Raw genomic sequence first — 25,281 nt, forward strand, 5'->3', positions numbered from 1 at the left:
AGCTCACCCATTGGCCACCTGTATCTCCTGCGGTAGCAGCCAGAAAACTACAACTCCCAGCAGGCTGAGCGCCACCAGCGCTTTCGCGCCCAAGTCCCTTTCCTAAGCGTGAGGGCCTGCGCAGTAGAATCCGCGGGCCCAGAATTCCATCTGAGCCTGTGCATGTTGTGGAGTATTTCCTTCGTCGGCAGGCAGGAGAGGAGTGGGGAGGACCCGTTGACCCAAGAAGCATTGTGGGGCCCGCTCGGCTCTCCTTGTCCAAAGGGTCTGGGCCCCGGGGCTGCAGTCTCTGGGTGACGAGGCGGGGGCAGGAAATCTGCTTCGGTCTCCATGGTTACGAGCCGCTCAGCGCTCAGGAAGGGGATTCCAAGGTTGGCGTTGCCACAGTAACCCTGGAGTGGAAGGGGACGGGGATTAGAGACCTCGCGGGAGAAATTAGATTAACAGCCTGGGAACTGGAGGGATGGAGAGTGAGCGATCTCATCTCACTGCAACCTCTGTCTCCCGGATTCAATCGATTCTCCTGCCTCAGCCTCCCAAGTAGCTGGGATTACAGGTACATGCCGTCACGCCTGGCTAATTTTTGTATTTTTAGTCGAGGCAGGGTTTCACCATTAGCCGGGCGTGGTGGCGGGCGCCTGTAGTCCCAGCTACTCGGGAGGCTGAGACAGGAGAATGGTTTGAACCTGGTAGGCGGAGGTTGCAGTGAGCCGAGATCGCGTCACTGCACTCCAGCCTGGGTGACAGAGCGAGATTCCGTCTAAAAAAATGTGTGTGTGTGTGTGTGTATGTGTGCATATATATATATATATATATTTCCTTTGGGTCTTCTGCCATCTGAGGGTCAGCTACAGGCAAAGGCTGATTATGCTTTTGGTTGCAGAATGGCTGGAGCCAGGCCATCCCTGGAGAGGGAGGAACCTATGGCAAATTAATCAGAGCACAATCCAGACAGTCTGCCTGGAGGGATGTGGCAGTTTGGCATATTCCTGAGTCCCTTTGGACTCCGTTTGGCTACAGCCACAAAAGCCTTTACTTCTGTGAATAAAGTCAGAAATGTTGAAATGGAATTATCACAGTGCTCATAAAAGAGGCAGATGGACTACCCTGCACCACGCAACCATGGGTGCCCCAGCTGGTTTACCCCAGGCCCCACTCCCGGCATTGTAACAAGAGCTCCAAAACTGGCTCCCCCATGACTGGACCTAAGTCACTTGCCCCTCATGTAAATCCATAATTGTGATTAGGGGAGTGAAATATCCTTGGAGGCGGAGGTGGCAACTGGTTTTTTTGATGTTCGTAGGATGTGTGAGGAGCGGACGCTGGAAATAAGACATGGGTCCTTTTAAGAAGAGGGAATGGGGTGGATGTTGGGTGGATAATCGAGAAACATCCATAACCGAGCACCAGGAGTTCAGTATCTATCTGTCTCCATCCACCTTCTGGGGTTATAACAGCAGGCATCTTGTTCATCACTGGAAACTCAACATGTAGGCACCCAATAAATGCTAGTGTATTAAATAAAATAATTATTGAATCCTACTGACCACTACTCTCTCTTACTATTATTTTTTAAGAGACAGGGTCTCACTCTGTTGCCCAGGCTGAACTGCAGTGGCATGATCATAGCTTACTGCAGCCTCAAACTCTTGGGCTCAAGTGATCTTCCTGCTTCAGTCTCCCAGGTAGCTGGGAGTACAAACATGTGCCACCATGTCTGGCCTGACCACTCTTTAAGAAAAATAAATCTCAATCCTAGTGCGTGTCTGCCTGCCTGCCTGCCTGCCTGCCTGCCTTCCTTCCCTCCCTCCCTCCCTCCTTCCCTCCCTCCTTCCTTCCTTCCTTCCTTCCTTTGAAAAATAGGCTGAGTGTGGTGGCTCATGCCTATAATCCCAGCACTTTGGGAGGCTGAGGCAGGTGGATCGCCTGAGGTCAAGAGTTCGAGACCAGCTGACAAACATGGTGAAATTCTATCTCTACTAAAAATGCAAAAATTAGCTGGGTGTGGTGGCAGACGCCTGTAATCCTGGTTGCTCAGGAGGCTGAGGCAGGAGAATCACTTGAACCCGGGAGGCAGAGGTTGCAGTGAGCCAAGATCCTGCCATTGCACTCTAGCCTGGGAGACAAAGTGGGACTCCATCTCAAAAAAAAAGAAAAAAAAGGAAAATAAATCTCAGTGCTAGTCTTGTCTCTCCTCCCCTCCCCTCCCCTCCCCTCCCCTCCCCCCTCCCCCACCCTCCCTTCCTTCCTTCCTTCCTCCCTTCTCTTCTCTCCTCCCTTGTAGGGGTGGGTGTGTGTGTGTGTGGTGTGTGTGTGTGTGTGTGTGTGTGTGTATCTGTCTCTCTTTCTCCCCCAGCACTTTCATATGAGCAGTCTCTCCTTCAGGCTGGCATCATATTATTTACATCACCTCTCTAAGCTTCAGCTTCCCATGAAATAGGGACAGCAAGAGTGCTGATTAATGATATTGCTGTAAGGATTAAATGCAACGGTGCATAGGAAGCATTAGCCAAGCACTTGACACGTGGTGTGTTTGACAAACAGCAGCAACAACGATGATCACAGGGATCTGATTCATTTATTTTTCAGGAAACATTTATCAAGCATCTGCCACCCTGCAGTGGGCATTGGGGAATGGCCAAGCAGATGAATGAGATCAGGTGCCCGTCCTCCAGGAGTGCAGCGTGGTAAGTATGACAGACATATGGGCACACAATGGTAATATCAGGACATTATGTCCAGTTGTGGAGATATGATGTACAGTGAGTTAGAGGTGCACAGAGCAGGGATCCAGAACCCAGCAGAGTGTGTGGGGAGGTCAGCAAATCTAAGGCAAAGTCTCCCAGAGGAAGCAAGTATGCTGAAGTTAAAGGATGTGGGAGTATACAGGAAAAGAGGCCATGAGGAGAATCCCAGCTGTAAAAAAAAAAAAAAAAAAAAGTCATGATTGCAGGGTGCAGTGTGTCATGCCTATAATCCCAGCACTTTGGGAGGCCAAGATGGGTGGATCGCTTGAGCCCAGGACTTTGAGACCAGCTTGGGCAACATGGTGAAACCCCTTCTCTACAAAAAATACAAAAATTAGCTGGGCACAGTGGTGGACACCTGCAGTCAGTCCCAGCTGATCAGGAGGCTGAGGTGGGAGGATTGCATGAGCCCAGGAGTTTGAGGCTGCAGTGAGCTGTCATCATGCCACTGCACTCCAGCCTGGGCAACAGAGCGAGACCCTGTCTGGAAAAAAAAAAAAAAGTAATGACAAACTCACTCCTTATTTTCTAACAACATTTATCCCTTGAAATTGACAACCACTGGTTCTACATCTGTTGATCTGTCTGTCTCCCTCCCTCTTTGTCTTTCAATGTTGTCCTGCCCAGTTTTGAAGCCATGGGTGGAGGCCTTTCAGTGCTCCTCGAGCAGCTGATTAAACCAACCTCCAACACTTCTCTTCTTATTTGGCTCTCACACTCTGGGGCCATAATGCACTCACCTCAATGGCCCTTGGCCCATGTACCAAACAACTAGAAATAGCCTCCATGTCCCATAACCTGCAGAATTATGCAAATTAGCCAATCCATGGAAAGCCCTTGAAACCTAGCTAACCCCACCTAAAGTGTCCTATACAAAAACCCCCTCTCCTGCAGTGTCAGCTTGCTATTACATTTCTTCAGGAGCAACCTCCTCTGTGTGGCTCCCTGGGTGATGGCCTCCTCTCCATCTGAATGTTACTGTATTGTGTCTTGCCGTGAAAAGAATCTTTAAATCTTACGAAATCTTACGAAGCAGTCTGTGTAGTTTTTTACATGTTTCTTCCACTGGGGGTCTTCTCGGCTTCTTTATCACATCTGGGGGTGTTACAGGCCGAAAGAATGAGGGTTGTGACCAACTCAGCATACCACTGGAGGCTATATCAGCAAACAGAATGGTTCTTATGACAGCATGATGTTGGAAAACTGACAGCTGCATCTGCCACCAGAAGGGGTGCTGAGGGCAGTCGCACCCCAAGCACAGTGTTCCTTGTGATTATCTATAGGAACATCTGAAGCCTGTTGTACAAAGAAAGCAATTATGTGAACCTGTGATAAATCAAGCAGCTGACCAACCATTACCTCTCCCTCCCTGCCCTTTCTACCTAATAAATACGAAGGGCTGTAAAAGTTATGGGCCCTCGCTCACTAGGAGCAAGGAGACCCCGACCCCTTCTTTTAAAGTAGATCTTTTTGTCTTTGTCTTTATTTCTGCATTTGTCCCCCTTCGTTCAATCCAGTAGCAAATGACAGTGACAAGTGGTGCCCAAACAAGGACGTGGGCAAAGAAGGTCTGCTGGATCAGAGAAAGTGAAACTGACAAGACGAATGAGAAACCCGGGGAAGAGTCTGCCTGACAGCTCACTGCAGCCTCAAACTCCTGGGCTCATGCAATCTTCCCACCTCAGCCTCCTGATCAGCTGGGACTGACTGCAGGTGTCCACCACTGTGCCCAGCTAATTTTTGTATTTTTTATAGAGAAGGGGTTTCACCATGTTGCCCAAGCTGGTCTCAAACTCCTGGCAGTTTGATACAAGGCCAGTGCCCTAAGGAGATACTGGCAGCAGATACAAGGCCAGTGCCCTAAGGAGGTACTGGGATATAAGGTCAGTGCCCTAAAGAGGTACTAGGAATGGAAGGTTTCTGAATCAGAGCAACATGGGGCAGACTTTGTCTATTGAAGAGCAACATTATATGCAGTTGCTTAAAGTTTTACTTAAACAATCTGGTACTCAGGTTAGTTATCAAACACGAAACTAAGATGCTACAGGAGGTTATTACGCATAACCCGCATATATCTTGCGGTATATCTCCTAATGCTATCCCTCCCCCACTTCCCCCACCCCACGACACATCCCAGTGTGTGATGTTCCCCTTCCTGTGTCCAAGTGTTCTCATTGTTCAATTCCCACCTACGAGTGAGAACATGTGGTGTTTGGTTTTCTGTCCTTGCGATAGTTTGCTCAGAATGATGGTTTCCAGCTTCCTCCATGTCCCTACAAGGACATGAAGGATGAGGTCATGAACCCATCCTTCTTTATGGCTGCATAGTATTCCATGGTGTGTATGTGCCACATTTTCTTAATCCAGTCTGTCATTGATGGACATTTTGGTTGGTTCCAGGTCTTTACTATTGTGAATAGTGCTGCAATAAACATACGTGTGCATGTGTCTTTATAGCAGCATGATTTATAATCCTTTGGGTATATACCCAGTAATGGGATTGCTGGGTCAAATGGTATTTCTAGTTCTAGATCCTTGAGGAATCGCCACACTGTCTTCTACAATGGTTGAACTAGTTTATACTCCCACCAACAGTGTAAAAGTGTTCCTATTTCTCCACATCCTCTCCAGCATCTGTTGTTTCCTGACTTTTTAATGATCGCCATTCTAACTGGTGTGAGATGGTATCTCGTTGTGGTTTTGATTTGCATTTCTCTGACGGCCAGTGATGATGAGCATTTTTTCATGTGTCTGTTGGCTGCATAAATGTCTTCTTTTGAAAAGTGTCTGTTCATATCCTTTGCCCACTTTTTGATGGGGTTGTTTGATTTTTCTTGTAAATGTGTTTAAGTACTTTGTATATTCTGGATATTAGCCCTTTGTCAGATGAGTAGATTGTAAAAATTTTCTCCCATTTTGTAGGTTGCATATTCACTCTGATGGTAGTTTCTTTTGCCGTGCAGAAGCTCTTTAGTTTAGTTTAATTAGATCCCATTTATCTATTTTGGCTTTGGTTGCCATTGCTTTTGGGGTTTGAGTCATGAAGTCCTTGCCCATGCCTATGGCCTGAGTGCTATTGCCTAGGTTTTTTTCTAGGGTTTTTATGGCTTTAGGTCTAACATTTCATTAATTTTTAAAAGAGATTATAATGTCTTACTATGAATAATCATACATAAGTATCATAGAAACAATATTCACATTGATTATATGTTCAAGTTATTATTTGGGGGTTAAATGAACATATTACATATAATTAAAAGGAGGTTTTCTGCTTGGTTTTGCTCCTTTTTAATGCAGCTATTGAAATACCTAAAATTACATCTAGACTTTGCATTATATTTCTGTTAAACTGCACTGCTCTAAGCCACTTTTTAAATTCATTCAACAAATATGTTTGTCCGCCTCATATATTTCAGGCAGCAGTTTAGGGGTTGGATATATATCAGTGACCTAAACATACAAAACACGATAACTAGAAAGAGTATATAGAATGATCATGGAATGGAAAAAATATATGTACAGCTGATAAGAGGTATAAAGAAGAGTGCAGATTGAGAGTTTCAAAGTACTTGGAGATTCACTCCTTTACACAGAATTCATTGGTATGCATCTCGTGTCTGTATAAATCCACCCATAATGACACCCATACCTTATCAGGGGTATGCTGACATATTTCATTAACGATCTGTGTATGTCCTGCTGTCCAACGGAGCTTCATCTCTTTCACCAATAGAACTGGAAATTTTTGTTTTGAAAATATTTCAGATCCAATTCAAGCTTCATCATTAAGCATGCCCTCCTTCAAAAGTATCAACTAAGGTTTTTCTTTTCCACTTTTCAAGTACAACAAAAATAGTAAACATTCAGAACAGAAACAATTCCTGAATCGTTACAGTGGACACCGCCGTGTAAACTCATACCCAGATCAAGACACAGAACATGGATAGCTGCTGGACGTCCCTGGGACCCCTCCAGTCTCTCCTTCCTAAGGTGTCCACTTACGGGAAGAATGATACCATCTAGTGTAATCATTTCTAGCATGAATTCCTCCTCAATAATTTTACAAAATCTTGGCTGAGCTCTATCTGAGGCATCTCGAGTATGATCACCTCATGATTCGTGTCCTGCTCTGGGTCCCTGGGGTGCCTCCGCAGACCTCCCCCACCAGGGCTCCCCGTGATTCCCTTCACATTGCATTTGGTCTGCTCATGAGAAAGAAGACCCACGGTCGGTAGGATCTGAATTTAAAACACCCATCTTCGAAATACATTTCGATTGTAAAGAAAATGGAAAACATTTTGCCAGATGAAATATACTCATGTATTTATCTATGACAAATGTGAACATTATACAAGTTGAACGTACAGACAAAGTCATGTTCATCATATTACATACTTGTAAGACATTCACACAGGCACAGTAAACATTTTGGCACTTGTTGTATGTGTTTCATGGGTAACATTATACAATGATAGGTTGTAGTTTATCACTGGACATTCATTTGGCCTGGCTGATTGCCTCCGGTTGTGGCACTTGCCTGAGGATGGTACTTAAAATGTACTTGTTAAAGGAGTTAAATAAATACCTCATTTTATATTATGTACTTGGTTATAGGTGTTTGTCATATGAGATTGTATGTTTTCTGTACAGTTGAAAGAATTCCTACCTGTGACTTAAACAGGACATAATATGCCATGTAGCTATGTCTCTATGGCTTACCTGAACCTCCAGTATTAGCCCACATTTAATGCATTCTCATTTCTCACTATAGATGCCCTTACTCAAGGGACATTTGCCTTGAGTAAGGGAAATGAGGGAAATCCCTTCCTCCATCCCTTGAGGAAGGGATTGATAGGTAATAGTTTCAGTGGGAGAATAGGCGGGAGTGATAGTTGAGAAGGAAAACAGCTGGCCATGAGGGACAGATGTGGGAAAACTAGCTGCTTCCTTTGCTGCATTATCAGCATAAGCGTTGTCTCTGGTTTCCTTGGGCAGTGGAGCAGCCTTAAGGAGAATTTTTATTAAGGAAGCATTGACGATGGAGGAACCTTGTGTAGTGAGAAAACCTCTTTCTGCCCGTATAACAGCATGGTGATACAGGATGTGGAAGGCATACTTGGAATCCGCGTAGATATTGACACGTAGTCCCTTTGCAAGAGTAACAGCCTGGGTTAAAGCAATGAGTTTGGCTTGTTGAGAGGCAGTGGAAGGGGGCAGGGCAGTAGCTTCAATGACAGATGTGAAAGACACTACAGCATAGCCTGCCCTTGCCGGTGACTGATGATTGGGCGTTGAAGAACTACCATCAATAAACCAAGTGTTTATGGGAATGTAGCCCGGTAGGTCTCAGCCTCATTTTGTCCAGCTCCTACTCAAGATGGAGTTGCTCTGGTTCACATGTCTCTGACAAAATGTCTATGGAGGCTGGGTGCGGTGGCTCACACCTATAATCCCAGCACTTTTGGAGGCTGAGGCGAGTGGATCATGAGGTCAGGAGTTCGAGACCAGCCTGGCCAACATGGTGAACCCGCGTCTCTACTAAAAATACAAAAATTAGCTGAGCGTGGTGGCACAGGCCTGTAATCCCAGCTACTCGGGAGGCTGAGGCAAGAGAACTGTTGGAAGCTGAGAGGCGGAGGTTGCAGTGAGCTGAGATCGTGCCATTGCACTCCAGCCTGGGCAACAAGAGCGAAACTCCGTCTCAAAAGAAAAAAAAATGTCTATGGAAGGCGTCGGTCTCCTATAGCTGGGACATCAGCGGTCTGTGGTGAGAGCCTGCCATCCCTCGGTCCCTTCACTCACCCCTCCCCTAGGAGCCTTTCAGTGCTGGGAGCTGGCCCTAGGGTTTAGCTACCCCACACCACATTCCCAGGTTCCTCGCTCTTCAGCCCTGGTGTCTGCATCGCCTCTGTATCAACTCTTGGTGTTTTCTCTCCGAAGATCTGCTCTAAGTCTGCTGGCTTACCCAATATCTTGGTTTCTCTTGGTGGGAGTGGTGCTTCCGGGCTGTGTCCAGCCAGCCATCTTGACCCTCCTCTAGGCATGATTTTGAAAATTTAATCTGCTCCCCTGACTTCCTGGAAACATACGCCGAATGGGAAATGTGTCTGCGAGACATTACAACATCCCGAGGAGCCTTCTCCTCATCGGGAGGGATCAGAGGCTGCCCTTGCTCTCCTCCCGGTCGTCTCTTGTGAGATGTGAGCTTCATGTGAGTATTGTGTGCAGCCAACACCATGGAAGGCCGGGTGGACACCTGGAGAAATGTTCCTTCCTTGTGGTGTTTTTGGAGCCCATGGATCAGCCTCCCTGGGGTCAGTCCTACCTCCTGTCCTTGCATTCAATAGAGCCAGGACACTCTCTATTTATTTTTATTCCACTGAAGTTGAACTTTCAGTCATTTGCCACACAAGAGTTGACATAGATCCAGAGGACATTGCAGATTGCTGCCCTGGGTGATTTAAAAAATTAATCTGGAGACAACATTAGGAGATAGAGCGTTGTAGACCTAGATCTATTACTTGCCAGTTAATGGAACTTTGGTCTTTGGAGTCTTTACTCTTTTTTTTTTTGAGACAGAGTCTCACTCTGTTGTCCAGGCTGGAGTGCAGTGGTGGGATCTCGGCTCACTGCAACCTCCACGTCCCAGATTCAAGCGATTCTCCTGCCTCAGCCTCCCAAGTAGCTGGGATTACAGGCATGGGCCACCATGCCCGGCCAATTTTGTATTTTTAGTAGAGAAGGGGTTTCTCCATTATTGTCAGGCTGGTCTCGAATTGCCGACCTCGGGTGATCCGCCTGCCTCAGCCTCCTAAAGTGCTGGGATTACAGGCGTGAGCCACTGCGTCCAGCCTGCATTCCATTTATCTTTGCCACACTGTATATATATGTATATACTGGATAAACGGGTCCTAATTTTATAATATCTAGTCTTTAGCTATTAAAGAGTTTGTCAAGATATAACAAAAGTAGAGTTAGTAAACTAATATATTTCGTACACTTTGTGTTAACATTAATTAAAACGCTATCTACTGAAAAAGACTTTTGGAAGTGAAATGGTAAGATCAGCTCTCAGTGACACACGTCACTTAGAAAAGAAGCCTAGTGCCTTCTTTTTAATGGACTTGTATTTTTAACTTCACATACTCAAATGAATCAATAAAACTCATATTAATATATACCTTGCTTTGTTTTAATAACGACATATTTTTATTTTTTTCATAAAATGATGGTGTTCAATCTTCAAATGCAAAAGTTCAGTTCTACTTCAAGTTAGGGTATAGAAAAACAACAAAATGCCGTTTCTCTCACCATAACAATAATAAAGCACATGGAGCGGCAGAAAGCGAGTCCATGAAGACTTTTATGAATTCCGAGGCTTAACCCCGACTTGGGTATCCACTGCTGTGATCCCAATTCACATTTAAAGGCCCTGAGACCTGCACTAGCAGGTCAACCTCCACCCGATCTCACAGGCACACACGGGATAGATAGAATAGAACTGCACAGACTTTAAAGATGACCTAACACGAAAACCTCACTTCATAGAAGACTTAAAAAAAATGGACACTTTGTGTCGAATACAGATGAATCGTAGAGTCTCATAACATAACATTCAAATGTCCAGGGTACAAATCAAAATCTCCTACAATACAAGGATGAGCCATGGCTGGGTGCGGTGGGCCACATCTGTAATCCCAGCACTTTGGGAGGCTGAGGTGGACGGATCACTTCAGGTCAGGAGTTCGAGACCAGCCTGGCCAACGTGGTGAAACCCCATCTCTACTAAAAATACAAAAAATTAGCTGGGTGTGGTGGTGGGCGCCTGTAACCCCAGCGACTCGGGAGGCAAAGGCAGGAGAATTGCTTGAACCTGGGAGGTGGAGGTTGCAGTGAGCTGAGATCACGCCACTGCACTCCAGCCTGGGCGACAGCAAGACTCTGTCTCAAAAAAAAAAAAAAAAAAAGAAGAAAGAAAAGTAAGAGAAGTCATAGCTATCAGATCTGCTCTAAAAGAACTACAAATCAAAGTTTTTCAGACAAAAAAGAAAACTGCAGAGTGAAACTTGGAAAATCAAGAGTGAAGGAAGAGCGGCAGAAATGGTAAATATCTGGTAATCCGTTAATAGGCCATTTTCCTCGAGAGCTATTGAAACAGTCAATGAGTTATACAAAACTCAATGATTAAAAGTACAAGATACATAGCAATTTCCCAAGGGTTTTTTTTTTTTTTTGGATGGAGTCTCCATCTGTCGCCCAGGTTGGAATGTGATGATGTGACCTCGGCTCACTGCAGCCTCCGCCTCGCGGGTACTTGTAGAATAACGTACTTACATTATTCTAGTAATAACAGCAATAGACAAAATGTTAAAGGAACAACGTGTATAAAACCAATACCATTAAGAAATACCTTGAGTCTCTTCGATTGAGAGATTTTGTTAGCTTTCCTGCTTTTTGTGGTGGAATGGTGAGACATCAAACAGAGTGTCCAGAAAAGTTGGTTTTCAGGTTCATCAGGAGAATTTTCCTTTCTAGAGCCTGTCATGCATAAACACAACTGCCTTGACTTATTCGCTCTGGGTCTTCAGGAAATGCGTCAGTGGATGGAATAGTTATATATCGAGCCATGGTTAGAAAAGATTTACAAGCACTATTGTTACATTCTTCAGATATTCTTGAGGGAAAGGCATGGGGATACAGCCAATGGGTATCTTCCAGGTGACGTCTCTGTCCCCAAAGCCTGTGTGATGGGCAAATGTGACCCAGCCCTCCTCTGTTTTGGACACTGGAATCAAGGATGCATTTCTACTCATTCATTTCCAATGAGAACGCTGGATTCTCTCTTCCACACTCTCGGACTGACTCCCTTTACAAACTCAGCTGTCTAAGATAGGACACGAGGTAAGGGTCCCTCTCACTAAGGCTTCTGAAGAGCAGCTCCAGGGCCCGGTCCCCTTTCTTCTCCACCATGGTCAGCAGGGTGTCGTTCTTGCTCTGCCGTGTCTTTGCCTGCTCCACCAGCTCCTTCTCATTCTTAGCGAGAACCTCATTGTCTTGGAGATCATCGAGCACCCCTTTCAGGTCCCCCACCCTGGCTTGGAGTTGCTGGTGGTTCTCCCTCACAAAGACTGCACCTGGATGAAAGGGGGAGTTGCGGACTCTGAGAATTGCTCTCTTACAGGATTTGGGATCCGCACCAAATGAAGATTCATAATTCCAGGGTGGGGGATGGGTCTTTATCTTGTGTCTGTTGCCTAACCCCATTCATTTCATTTTGGATATTTTACTTCCAGTTCTTGATTAACTTTGTAGTCTCATAGTTACTATATATTTCTCAAAGTTCAGTATAGAACTACTTTAACTTACAGTTCCCCAGATGCAAGACATTTACCCCAGTAACTTGTTGTTTCCTGCTCCTTTGTGTGGACGTGATGTCCTCACGTCTTCCCATAAGTAAATCATACTCATCGTTTGTATTTTTCTCTGGCATCACTTGTTCTTTGTAAATGACAAGGTTAGAAGAAATGGAGCCTCCCTTTGTGAAGTTAAAGCACTCAAAGGCCTCTTGATATCAGATACATCCTCCTGGCTTTAGTGTAAACATTTCACTAACCTGAGAAGGTACGAGGGGCTGATGCAGCTCCAAGCTGGATATCCGCTACAAAAGAGGGAAGAATTGGAGATGACGTACAATGAATCATATACCCTTACTGAGCTTTTCTAGTCTTTCATGCGCCAACGAAAATAATTTAATTCTACATATTTTATAAGGCAGGGATCTTGTTTGGCACACTAATATACTAATGAAACCACAGTAAGTCAAGAGCCACTCACTGCCCATTCAGGAAATGTATCAGAGAAAGGAACACATTTTTCCAATATTCTTTCTGTTTTTGTTTTTTGTTTGTTTGTTCATTTTTTGAGACAGAGTTTCACTCTGTTACCAAAGCTAGATTGCAATGGCCCAATCTCAACTCACGGCAACCTCCGCCTCACAGGTTCAAGCAATTCTCCTGCCTCAGCCTCCTGAGTAGCTGCGATTATAGGCATGTGCCACCATGCCTGGCTATTATTTGTATTTTTAGTAGAGACAGGGTTTTGCCATGTTGGCTAGACTGGTCTCGAACTCCTGACCTCAGGTGATCTGCCCACCTCGGCCTCCAAAGTGCTGGCATTACAGACATAAACCACTGCGCCCAGCCCATTTTTCCAATATTCTTTCTATGCACAGGTGAATGTCTTAGGAACTCTGAGGGTTACAACAATATCATATCATACTGTCTTACATAAATTACAGTCAAGGTAAATGTGTTTTAGGCATGAACAATCAACATTTAAGGAGTAAATTTTTATACATGTTGGTACCAGAACTTATAAGTTGATAGAAGATTTCACAGTTGGAGCTGCCCATTTGAAAATAATTGAAATGATATTTCCCAGGAGGCCTTCAACATGGTCTTATCCTTTTATCTAAAATCCCTGATGTGGCTTAAAGTTCTGATGAATTTTGTGACCCCTCCGTTGGTAGCAGCTCAGTCTCCGTGTCACCAACACAGAATGAATCTGATGACTCTGAGTCTCCCATTGACTATGAGGCGCAGAAACTGGGTTTCTAGTCATTGGACTTCCAGGAAGAGCATCAGCTTCATGGAACAGCACGTTCACCCAGAGGCCCAGCCACCCACAGGCTCCCCATGTCATCCAGAATTTCCCTGTTAAGGAGTTAGCAGGCTCATGACACCTGGAAAAATCTTGTTTTTTTAGATGGAATTTCCCTCTTGTTTCTCAGGCTGGAGTGCAGTGGCACCATCTCGGCTCACTGCAACCTCCACCTCCCGGGTTCAATCATCTCATGCCTCAGCCTCCTGAGTAGCTGGGACTAGAGGCACCCTCCACCACGCCTGGTTAATTTTTGTATTTTAGTGAAGACAAGGTTTCACCACGTTGGCCAGGCTGGTCGAGGCGGGTGGATCACCTGAGGCCAGGAGTTTGAGACTGGCCTGGCCAACAGGGCAAACCCCCATCTCTACTAAAAATACAAAAATTAGCCAGGTGTGGTGGCGCATGCCTGTGGTCCCAGCTACTTGGGAGACTGAGGCAGGAGAATCACTTGAACCAGGAGGTTGCAGTGAGCCGAGATCGTATCACTGCACTCCAGCCTGGGTAACACAGTGAGACTCTGTCAAAAAAAAAAAAAATCTCCTGTTCTTTACCCCCAGCTGCGAGGGGTTTCCATTCCCATGGCCAGCCCCATTCTCAGGTCCCTTGAGCATTTCACTTCCTACGGACTACCATCACTTTCGTTGTCCTCACATTGGCAGTATACTGACAATGGACTTCTTTTGTGGGACGGAATGAGAAACAAGCTTTCTTCTTTGACATCCAATGGTGGAGGTGCATTTTCTCTCACCAAAAATGCCATCCTCACCCACTCACCTACCTGGCTTCACCACAGTCTTCCAGACCAAAGTCCCATGTCTTTTGTCAGTAACTTCAAGCTGAATGGGTTCCTTCATCTGCCCAGCATAGAATTTCGAGAAGGGCTGGATTTCTCCAGGGCTCCTGTAGGACAATTTCAACTCCTAGAGGAAACATAGCAGTTGACTTAAGCAGTGGAGGGTGGAAAGGCCCAGCTCCCTACAGTGAACTGGCCAATGGAACTTTCCCCCTGTTATCTTCACAACGTCCTAGCTGGTTGAGAAGGAAATAGAGGGAGAGAGGTAAACATCCTTTTTTGTTTTGTTTTGTTTTGTTTTGTTTTTTTGAGACGGAGTCTCGCTCTGTTGCCCGGGCTGGAGTGCAGTGGCCGGTTCTCAGCTCACTGCAAGCTCCGCCTCCCGGGTTTATGCCATTCTCCTGCCTCAGCCTCCGAGTAGCTGGGACTACAGGCGCCCGCCACCTCACCCGGCTAGTTTTTTGTATTTTTTAGTAGAGACGGGGTTTCACAGTGTTAGCCAGGATGGTCTCGATCTCCTGACCTCGTGATCCGCCCGTCTCGGCCTCCCAAAGTGCTGGGATTACAGGCTTGAGCCACCGTGCCCGGCCTGTTTTGTTTTGTTTTGTTTTTTGTTTTACAGAGTCTTGCTCTGTTGCCCAGGCTAGAGTGCAGTGGCACAATCTCGGCTTACTGCAGCATCCGCTCCCAGGTTCAAGTGATTCTCCTGCCTCAGCTTCCTAAGTAGCTGAGTTTGCAGGTGCGCGCCACCGTGCCCAGCTAATTTTTGAATTTTTAGTAGAGACGGGGTTTCACCGAATTGGCTAGGCTAGTCTCGAACTCCTGACCTCATGATCTGCCCACTTTGGCCTCCCAAAGTGTTAGGATTACAGGCATAAGCCACTGCACCCAGTCGGTAAACATCCTTTTAAATTGACAATGTTAGGAAATAATTTTATTCTATGAAAGCAAGAGTAAATTAGCTCTCAACACCCCATGAATCAGAGAAAAATGATCTGAGCTGAGTACAAAAATCTTAGGTGTTGGCTGGGCACGGTGCCTCACGCCTGTAATCCCAGCACTTTGGGAGGCCGAGGCGGGCGGATCACCTGAGGTCAGGAGTTTAAAACCAGCCTGGCCAACATGATGAAACCCTGTCTCTACTAAAAATACAACAAATTAGCGGGCTGTGGTGGCGGGTGCCTGTAATCCCAGCTTCTTGGTAGGGTAAGGCAGGAGAATCGCTTTAACCCGGGAGGTGGAGGTTGCAGTGAGCCAAGACCAAGCCACTGCACTCCAGCCTGGGTGACAAGAGTGATACTCCATCTCAAAAGAAAAAAAAAAATCTTAGGTGCTGAGGCTCCTCATTAATAACTGTACTAACAGGATCTCAGACTGTAGAGAAATGTGGGAAAACTGGCAAAGGCAGCTCATCAGGTCTGTCCTGGCCTCGCTGGGAAGCCAAGGGTCAGATGTGGCACTGTGCTTTCACGTCCTTCTCTTCGTTCTGCACCCGACTTCCCCAGGATTCCTAAGCAAAGCTGCCCTAGGGAATAGGAGCTAACCTCATAGGCAGGACAGAACTAGGAAAAGCTTAGTTCATGCAAATCTCTAGTTTCTTTAGGAAACAAGCCCTACGACTCTTGGAAAATAGCAATTTAAAAATTCTAAGAGGTGAGGTCCTTGGTTCTTTGTCTTTTTTTTTTTTTTTTCTTTTTTTTGGAGACGGAGTCTCACTATCACCCAGGATGGAGTGCAGTGGCTCGTTCTCGGCTCACTGCAACCTCCGCATTCCAGGTTCAAGGGATTCCCCTGCCTCAGCCTGTGAGTAGCTGGGACTACAAGCACCCGCCACCACGCTCAGCTAATTTTTTGTATTTTTAGTAGAGACGGGTTTTCACCGTGTTAGCCAGGATGGTCTCAACCTCCTGACCTCATGATCCATCTGCCTCAGGCTCCAAAAGTGCTGGGATTATAGGCGTGAGCCACAGCCCCTGGCCTAGATTCTCCATCTCTTTAAAAGGAAGATGACTCTAAGGAGATTCTACCTTGCTCAAGATTATCACCTCATATTACAACTGCCATTTCTTTTTTTATGTTTTTTTTTTTTTTTTTTTGGAGACAGAGTTTTGCTCTGCCGCCCAGGCTGGAGTGCAGTGGTGTGATATCGGCTCACTACAGCCTCCACCTCCCAGGTTCAAGCGACTCTCCTGTCTCTGCCTCCTGAGTAGCTGGGACTACAATTGCTTGCCACCAATCCAAGCTAATTTTGGATTTTCAGTGGAGGCGAGGTTTCACCATGTTGGCCAGGCTGGTCTTGAACTCCTGACTTCAAGCAATCTGCCCACCTTGGCCTCCCAAAGTGCTGGGATTACAGGCATGATCCACCACGCCCAGCCTTATGATGGCCATTCCTTATGCCATGTTTACTATTTGTATTTTTATTGAAGGAACTCCCTGTATTTTATTTATCTCCATACCAACAATGTGTATGGAAGGTCCTGCCACAACCAAGGATGTATCTTGCCTGAAGGACAACTGAGCTTCTGGGAACTGTCTGGCTGGTGTTACAGGGATAGAAAGTCATTTACGAAGATAGGGTGAAGAGATTCCCCAGCCAAAAACTTTCCTTCTAACAAGAAGCAGCTCAGAAATTGCTCCCTTTCTAACCTCAGGCAGTTCAAAGAAATCACTTCTCTCCTAACAAAGAGCAGCCTGGAAGATCAGGCTGTAAAACACAGATAAGCACTGGGCACATGGTGGCCTAATGCTGGTAATCCCAGCACTTTGGGAGACCAAGGCAGGTGGATCACCTGAGGTCAGGAGTTCAAGACCAGCCTGACCAACATGGTGAAACCCCGTCTCTTTCACGTCCTTCTCTTCATTCACCCGACTTCCCCAGGCTTCCTAAGGAAAGCTGCCCTGGGGAATAGGCGCTAACTTCACAGGCAAGACAGAATTAGGAAAAGCTTAGTTCATGCAAATCTCTAGTTTATTTAGGAAAGAAGCCCTATAACTCTTGGAAAATAGCAATTTAAAAATTCTAAACTTTGTAAAAAATACAAAAAATTAGCCAGGCAGGGAGGCACACAACTGTAATCTCAACAACTTGGGAGGGTGAGGCAGGAGCATCCCTTGAACCAAGGAGGTGGAGGTTGCCGTGAGCACAGAAGCCTGGGAGACAGAGTGAGACTGTCTCAAGAAAACAAACAACAACAAAATATATAATGGACTGTGATGCATTTTTTCCCGTTCAAATTGGAAAACAATTAAATTTTGATACTTTATTCTAGAGATGGATATTTTGTTGGAAAATCTCGTCCTTTATTCTTGAGAACTTATATTGTGGGAAATCTTTGAAAATCTCTTTGGAAATGTGCTAGCTTTAACTTGGTGAGTTCTCTTTGAATCAGTCACTTCTCTTAGGACACTCTAGCTTCACATGAAAAACGTAAAACTGTACGAGTTGAAATATTTATTGCCAGGGCACTTGTTATGAGAAATTACAAGCAATTCAACTAAATGCTGAATAATAATGAAGTGATTTAAAAAGCTCTAGCGTTTTAGCTACATGGCATATTATGTCCTATTAAAATAACAGGGAGGAATAATTTCGATTGTGCAGAAATATACAGTAACCTCCAGTAAAAATACATAAAATATAATACATATCATATTTTTTTAATTTTATTTATTTTATTTTTTGAGATGCAGTCTCACTCTATTGCCCAGGGTAGAGTGCAGTAGTGCGATCTCAGCTCACTGCAACCTCCAGCTCCCGGGTTCAAGTGATTTTCCTGCCTCAGCCTCCTGAGTAGCTGGGATTATAGGCGCACGCCACCACACCCGGCTAATTTTTTTGTGTGTTTTTAGTAGAGATACGGTTTCACCGTGTTGGTCAGGCTGGTCTCAAACTCTTGACCTTGTGATCTACCTGCCACGGCCTCCCAAAGTGTTGGGATTACAGGCCTGAGCCACTGAGCCCGGCCAAGATATCGTATTTCTTCATTCAAACACCTTAATAAATACTCCTTAAGTGACTTAGCTAGGCAAGATGTCAGGCCTGCAGGGAACCATAACAGAGAAGTGGAAACTTCAATTTAGAAAACTGAACATACAGTTTTAATCACAAGATAAGTGCCCCAAATGCTAAAATGTTACCTCTGCCTGTGTTAAGGTTTTGGAAATATTTAATTTGATTAAGACTGTTTTCCTGTATTTTCAATTTTTTAAAACTTTGTATTTGCGATTAATGAAAAAAAATGCATCTTGCTAAAATTCTTCTATTTGTTTCAAAAGTACAAAATATTCTGAAATCTGTTGTTAGATTTGAATTCTACCAACCGTGGGTATTATTTCCAGATGAGCAGAATTAGACACACTATAACAAGCACCAAAGGTCAGGGGTTCCACTGGGGGTGAAGTCTGTAGACGCACACCGCAGAAGCGATCTTCCTCGTCATCTATCATCTGAGGAATAAGGGGGAGAAACACCAGAAAGCACACAGAAAAAGAAATAAGCACAAATAGTGGCATAAAAGTTTTCCATATATTGTATTAAGTAGCATGTAGGATATGATTCAGTTGATGTAAAGATTGAGATGATGGGGCCAGGCACGGTGGCTCACGCCTGTCATCCCAGCACTTTGGGAGGCCGAGGCAGGTGGGTCACCTAAAGTCAGGAGTTTAAGACCAGCCTGGCCAACATGGTGAAATCCCATCTCTACTAAAAATACAAAAATTAGCTGGGCATGGTGACTGACGTCTGTAATCCCAGCTACTTGGAGGCTGAGGCAGGAGAATCGCTTCAACCCAGAAGGCAGAAGTTGCAGTGAGCTGAGGTCATGCCACTGCACTCCAGCCTGGGCGACAGAGTGAGACTCCGTTTCAAAAAAATAGATTGAGATGATAGATAGACAGATTATATTTTTATAATCTATAAATTTTATAATCTATTAAAATTTTATAATCTATTTTAATAAAATATGCAAATAATTTATTGCTCCATAATTTTCACAGTGGATGCACCCATGTATCCAACACCCAGAAGGAGATACAGAGATAAATAGACAGGTGGTAGAGTGGTAAACTAGATAGATAGATGTAAATATGCCTCTATGCCAAATAGATATGGTATTAACCTTTCGCTGATGAATATCTCAGAGCCAAAGGGTTTCCTGTGAATGGTAAACTTATCATAAATTCCTGTACAGTTTGATTTTATTTTTACACTGTGGAGAGTTTGGCCAGGGGACTTATAAAACCAGAGGACAAAGGGGATTCCTTTTGGTGCCTCAGGTGAGGACTGGTAGCTCGGCTGTGTCTGTGAACACGTCTCTGAGGGGTGAGGGTAGAGATGTCACTTCTGTCCATCACAGGGCTGCTGTGAGATGCTCGGCCACCTGAGCACCGGGGAGCAGATACAGAAGAGTGAGGTCCCCTCTGAGAGGCCCAGCAGCTGGAGCAGAAGGCAAGACCTCAGAATTATCTGAGCTGCCACCAAAGACATAGAATGGAATTCAATCAATAAGAAAACCTTTCAGAAGTCTCAGGGGCAACTCAATAGAGACTTTATGGAATTAACGAGCAAGAATTTAAACTAAAAGCAATTGACAGTAGGTGGCGTTACGAGTCCGGCTGTTAGACACCCTTGGGGTAATGACTGGGAGAGGGTTCAAGGGGGCCTCAGAGAAGTTGGAGATGTTCTGTATCTTGCTCTGGGTGCTGGATACATGGGCGTGTCCACTCTGAAAATTATGGAGCAATACATTATGTGCATATTATATTAATTTTAAAATATCAGTGATAGTAATGAAGAAAGAATGGGCAAAGCTGAAATATAAACTGGGCCTGGAAGATCAAGTAAAAGAAAAAAATTCAAGTTATATTGAGCAAAGGGATGAAATCATGATGCGGATTAAGCAGCGAAGGGATGTGGAGACCTATCCAGGAAGCATCACACATATGCCTATAAAGAGAACCAACTCCAGAAGGATAAAAAGAAACTGATGGAGGAAAGACATGATGTATCCTGCCATCTCTGATAAACGATTATTTTAAATGAACCGATATATTCAATGTAAATTATAACAACAACAGATTGGAAGTATAAGAACCAAAAACATCAGTATATCATTGGCAGGATTATCATTATGGACTGATTTCTGAAGAGGTCGAGAGACATAAGGCTGTACTTATTTTCAAAGAATGGAATAGCATTCTTTATTTGTTAGAGTTCTTGCTATATACACATATATTTTTCCCATAGCATGAACATTCCATGTAATATCTTAGGTTGTCATGTTTTTCACTATTTCTTACTGATGTATCCCCATCCCCTAAAATAGTGCCTGGAATATATAAGGCACATAATAAATATTTGTTGAATAGATATATTAGTCCATTCTCATGCTGCCCTAAAGGACTGCCCAAGACTGGGTAATTCATAGATGAAAGAAATTTAGTTGACTCACAGTTCCACGTGGCTGGGGAAGCCTCACAATGATGGTGGAAGGCAAAGGAGGAGCAAAGTCACATCTTACATGGCAGCAGGCAAGAGAGAGCCTGTTCAGGAAACTCCCCTTTATAAAACCATCAGATCTTGTAAGACTTATTTGCTATTGTGAGACTTATTTGCTATTACAAGAACAGCACAGGAAAAACCTGCCCTCATGATTCAATCACCTCCCACAACACGTGGGAATTATGGGAGCTACAATTCAAGAGGAGATTTGGGTGGGGACACAGCATTACAGTAATGGAAGTATGAAAAATCACGGTGTTATGACACCCCCAAAGGAACATAGTAATAATTCTCTACCAATGGATCCTAACCAAAATGAAATTTTCAGAGTGCCAGATAAATAATTCAAAAGACTGAGCTTAAAGAAGCTCAATAAGAGATGCAAGATAAATCTGAAAACCAACACAAAAAAATCTGAAAATTCATTCAGGATGTGAACTAGAGATTTTACCAAGGAGACAGATATCTTAAAAAAATTAACATCTAGAAATGAAAGATTCATTGAAAATATTACAAAATACAGTGGAAAGCTTTAATCATAGACTAGAACAAGCAGAGGAGAGAACATGAAGACAAGCCTTTTTAGTTAACCCCATCAGGCTAAAATAAAATAATAAATAAATAGAAGTATGGGGCTACATAAAGCAATGAAACGTACGAATCATCAGTATTTCCAAGGGAGAAGAAAAAGGAAAAAACTTAGAATCTAAGAAAATTACTGACAAAAATGTTCCTAGTCTAGCAAGATATCTAAATATCTGGATAAAGGAGGCCCAGTGATCACCAGCAAAATACCCTGTAACATGAACGTCACCATAATATATGGTCATCAGACTGTCTAAGGCCAAGTGAAGGGAAATATCCAAAAATCAGAAAGAGAAAAGCATCTAGTCACCTAGAAAGGAAACTCCATTCAATTAACAGTCGACATCTCAGCAGGAACCGTACTAACCCAGGAGAGAATGGAGTTCTATTTTCAAACTGCTTTTTAAAAAACCCTGCCAACCACAGACGCCACCACGCCCGACTAATTTTTGTATTTTTAGTAGACACGGGGTTTCACCACGTTGGCCAGGTTGGTCTCCAGTTCCTGACCTCAGGCGATCTGCCCCCCTCAGCCTCCCGAAGTGCTGGGATTACAGGCGAGAGCCATCGCCCCCAGCCAATTGTCTCCTGTATTTAAATTACCCACAGTAACCACCTTAATACAGCCAGGCATGCTCTCGCCTCTTGTGATTGGGATGCGAAGATGGTAGGCACCAGGACAGTAAAGTTGAATGAAATCTTCCTGGCATAATCTTCCCACCAAGGCTGGAGGCACAAAAGCAGCATTTTATTCAGAAACACAGCAGCTGTGGAGCTGCAGAAAGCAGAACATCTGCTTCATCACTAACCTAAGAGAGGGTGTGGGACCATCAGCCTTTTGTAAATGCACTAGAGGGAGATGCCACTGAAAGGAAGGAGTTATCCCAGAGGTGTGAGCGAGTGTGAGACTGTCATTCAGATATTATCCATCTAAAATTTGGTGAGAGAGGCCGGGCGCGGTGACTCATGCCTGTAAATTCAGCACTTGGGAGGCTGAGGCAGGAGGGTCACCAAAGGTCTGGAGTTCAAGACCAGCCTGGCCAACATAGTGAAATCCGTCTCTACTAAAAATACAAAAAGTTAGCCAGGCATTACGGCGTTTGCCTGTAATCCCAGCTACTCGGAAGGCTGAGGCAGAAGAATCGCTTAAACCCAGGAGGCGGAGGTTGTAGCAAGATCATACCGCTGCATTCCAGCTTGGGTGACAGAGCAAGACCCTGTCTCAGACATAAAATAAAATGTGATGAGAGAATCTCTGCTATTACTTCTTCTAACCATCTCCTCCTTGAGAGCCAGAAAAGGAAGTTTCCTTCCCAGTAGTCCTGAATTTCTATGGGGATTCTTGCATGTGGCTCAATATTCAGCACCTACAGGTGACCCTCGGGGAGGTGATCCATGTTCTCTCTATGAAAACTGTGTCTTGACCTTTCTGTTCCACTGCAGGGGCCGAGGGAATAACCTGGAAATATCATTGTCATCTTCTCTGGTCTCCTAAATCGCTCAGCTTACCTTCATTAGCAAGGCGTCGCTGGGGACAAGGTACAAGTGGAACTTAACGTCTTCAGGGTGGGGGTGAAAATAGAGCAACATGTTGGAGGTGATGGGGATGGAGAGGCGAGTCCCCCTGGCGATCCGCAGCAGGATGCCCATCAGAGAGAAGCTGGGGTTTTCCAGGACAGCATAGAAAGGCTCTACCCGGGATGGACGCTGCAGGACCATCCCTTCGTCCTTAAAATGGGCCACGAGGAACCAGGAGACGTCCACCTCACCTGCCGCAGGAGAACCGCAACAGCAGTGAGACAGCACGCGCCCCGGCAGCCCCCACAGCCTCTGCTCACCCCGCATTACCTTGGAGGGAGATGAAGTGGGGGAGGTGGATTTCGGCCACAGCCTCCTCTGGCTCTGCAGTGACGGCAAACAAGGGGCCGGCCGCCAGCCACTGTTCATGGTGCTGCAGGTCCAGGCCCAGGTGCTGACTCCAGGAACCAAACGCAATCGTCACCGTGACCGCATCCCTTACCACGAAGCCGAGGCCGGTGGCTGACCACAGATACCAGCCAGCAGTGGGGAACCGAAGGCTGAAAGGAGCCAGAGTGATGTCATGACGGGAGAACCCCAGGAACTGCATTTACGCAGCGATGTGCAGAGGGAGGTGGGATTTGAAGTGAGGCGAGGTTCAGAACCCATCTGCAACTCACTGCATTAGAAAACGCTGGGGAGTTCATTAACCTCTCTGGACTCCAATTTCTCTGCACTCTATATATGTCGAAATTAAAATGCCAATTTCACAGTGCATGAAATAAACATATTATTGATGAAATTTTAGCTATCATAAGGGATGGAGCCGATACACTTCCTTTATATCAGAGCTGTTTTCAAATCAGCATCTTCCATTCTTACCTGTATTTGTTTGCACTCTTATTGATCAACTCAGCATCCACATTTCCTTCAGGCCCCAGAAACTGATCATATTTATAATCTTGTTTGAACATAAAATGGAGTTCAGCATAAATAGAGGAAATCATTTGATGCATTTCTGAGTAAACAGCTCCTGAAAAGAAAATACTAGACATGTAAGAGGTAAAGGGTTGGAAGAGGCATGGCATGAAGGACTCCTGGAGGCTGAATTGCACAGGTGCTATTGGGATACAGATATTGAAAGAGAACAGAGTGACCAGAATATGGAGTTTTGCTCAAGACTAAAAGTATACCCCAAATTCCATAGGGCTTTCTGGGAAGCCAGGCTGGACAGCTTTGGTAGGAGGCACCGTTTGCTGAGGACTGGAACCAATGCACCTACATTTCTACTGGCCCCAAGTAGCAGATGACACCTGCTGGTGAGGCAAGTCCAAGTCAGAAAAGGATCGAGCTTTTCTGCAAGGTGAAACAGCATGCATCCTTCCTAGTCCCTGCTGCTGTCCCCAGCCACCAGGACCACCCCCTGGTTCCCCTGAGCATTTCCGTGCCCCTGCAGTGAGAGGCTTACATGTCCCCATTTAAACTGCACCGTGCACTGTGGCCGAGGTAAGGAAAATCACTCCTGATCTCTTCACTGCGCAAAAGACCCTAAATTGTCTTCTCCACATAAAACCACAGAACATTTCCATCAATCCACATGCCCTTCACTCCTCTCCCTATTAGCTCATTACCTGAAACTTGTTCTTCTGAAGATTCCTGGTCTTCTGATACGCTGGAGGTTGGGATCCTCATTTCACAAAAAGATGAAAAATATCAAGAATTAGTTGATGAAGATGAAGACGATGTTATTAAAAACTGGAGCTGCACTATCCAGTAGAGTAGCCACTACCCAGATGTGGTATTTAAATTTGTATGAATTAAACTTAGGTTAACTTGAGTTTCTCAGTTGCACTATGCATATTTCAAGTACTCAACACCTACATGTCACTCATGGCTATAACACTGTATAGCAGAAAACAGAACACTCCCATCATCACAGAAAGTTCTCTTACATAGGATGGGCCTAGACTACCAAAAAATAGAAGACATTTTGAATAAAGATATTTTTATCCAGATTTATAAATAATAGAGCTAACATGCTCCCTTGAGCCAAATGTGTCTTGACATCTCTCCCTCTTCTCTTTGGACTGTGCCCATGTTCAACGTGCACACAGCCAGCTTTTCTGGCTTAAATTGCTCCAATTGGTATCATATGATGTTGGAATCAAAGACTGAAGCAGTAATTGACCAATGCGTAAAATGCATACATTTATAGTCCAAGGTAATTCCAACCTTGACCACACCTGGGAAGCTTTAAAAACAACCCGATACCCAGGTCACAGCCCACACCAATTGAATCAGAAGTCTGGAGGTGGGACCGGAGCAACAGTGCTGTCAAAGCCTCACAGGTGATTCCAATATTAGCTAACATGGGCTCCATGTTCTGCAGGGTGAGTCAATGGTTCGTCAGGTTAGGAGTGATGGAGTGTCCTTTAGGTCAAGATATTCACTGGCCAATATGACAGCTACTAGCC

General features: G+C 44.9%; 1 protein-coding gene and 1 long non-coding RNA gene across 7 annotated transcripts in view; one reads left to right on the forward strand and one right to left on the reverse strand.

Moving 5' to 3' along the window:
- Window positions 1–25,281, forward strand: part of LOC117091496 — a 48,537-nt gene continuing 23,256 nt past the window's right edge. For both annotated transcript variants that reach the window (XR_004440438.1, XR_004440439.1), the window contains exons 1-2: window positions 1–371; window positions 2,590–2,687. This is a non-coding gene — a long non-coding RNA (uncharacterized LOC117091496). The remainder of the gene's footprint in view (window positions 372–2,589; window positions 2,688–25,281) is intronic.
- Window positions 2,678–25,281, reverse strand: part of CARD8 (caspase recruitment domain family member 8) — a 52,489-nt gene continuing 29,885 nt past the window's right edge. For 2 of the 5 annotated variants that reach the window (XM_033223850.1, XM_033223851.1), the window contains exons 3-10: window positions 24,439–24,494; window positions 23,690–23,840; window positions 23,138–23,367; window positions 22,799–23,061; window positions 18,526–18,651; window positions 14,188–14,329; window positions 12,361–12,405; window positions 11,199–11,881 (exon numbers count right to left, since the gene is read on the reverse strand). In XM_033223850.1, coding sequence (XP_033079741.1) covers window positions 11,616–11,881; window positions 12,361–12,405; window positions 14,188–14,329; window positions 18,526–18,651; window positions 22,799–23,061; window positions 23,138–23,367; window positions 23,690–23,840; window positions 24,439–24,494 — 1,279 coding nt within the window. In that variant the 3' untranslated portion in view covers window positions 11,199–11,615. Of the gene's footprint in view, window positions 4,044–11,198; window positions 11,882–12,360; window positions 12,406–14,187; window positions 14,330–18,525; window positions 18,652–22,798; window positions 23,062–23,137; window positions 23,368–23,689; window positions 23,841–24,438; window positions 24,495–25,281 lie in introns of those variants that run through there. The other 3 variants (XM_033223853.1, XM_033223852.1, XM_033223854.1) reach the window with 3 other exon arrangements.

Source organism: Trachypithecus francoisi, unplaced genomic scaffold, assembly GCF_009764315.1.
Source record: "Trachypithecus francoisi isolate TF-2019V2 unplaced genomic scaffold, Tfra_2.0 Lachesis_group12, whole genome shotgun sequence".
NCBI classification, from domain to species: Eukaryota; Metazoa; Chordata; class Mammalia; order Primates; family Cercopithecidae; genus Trachypithecus; species Trachypithecus francoisi.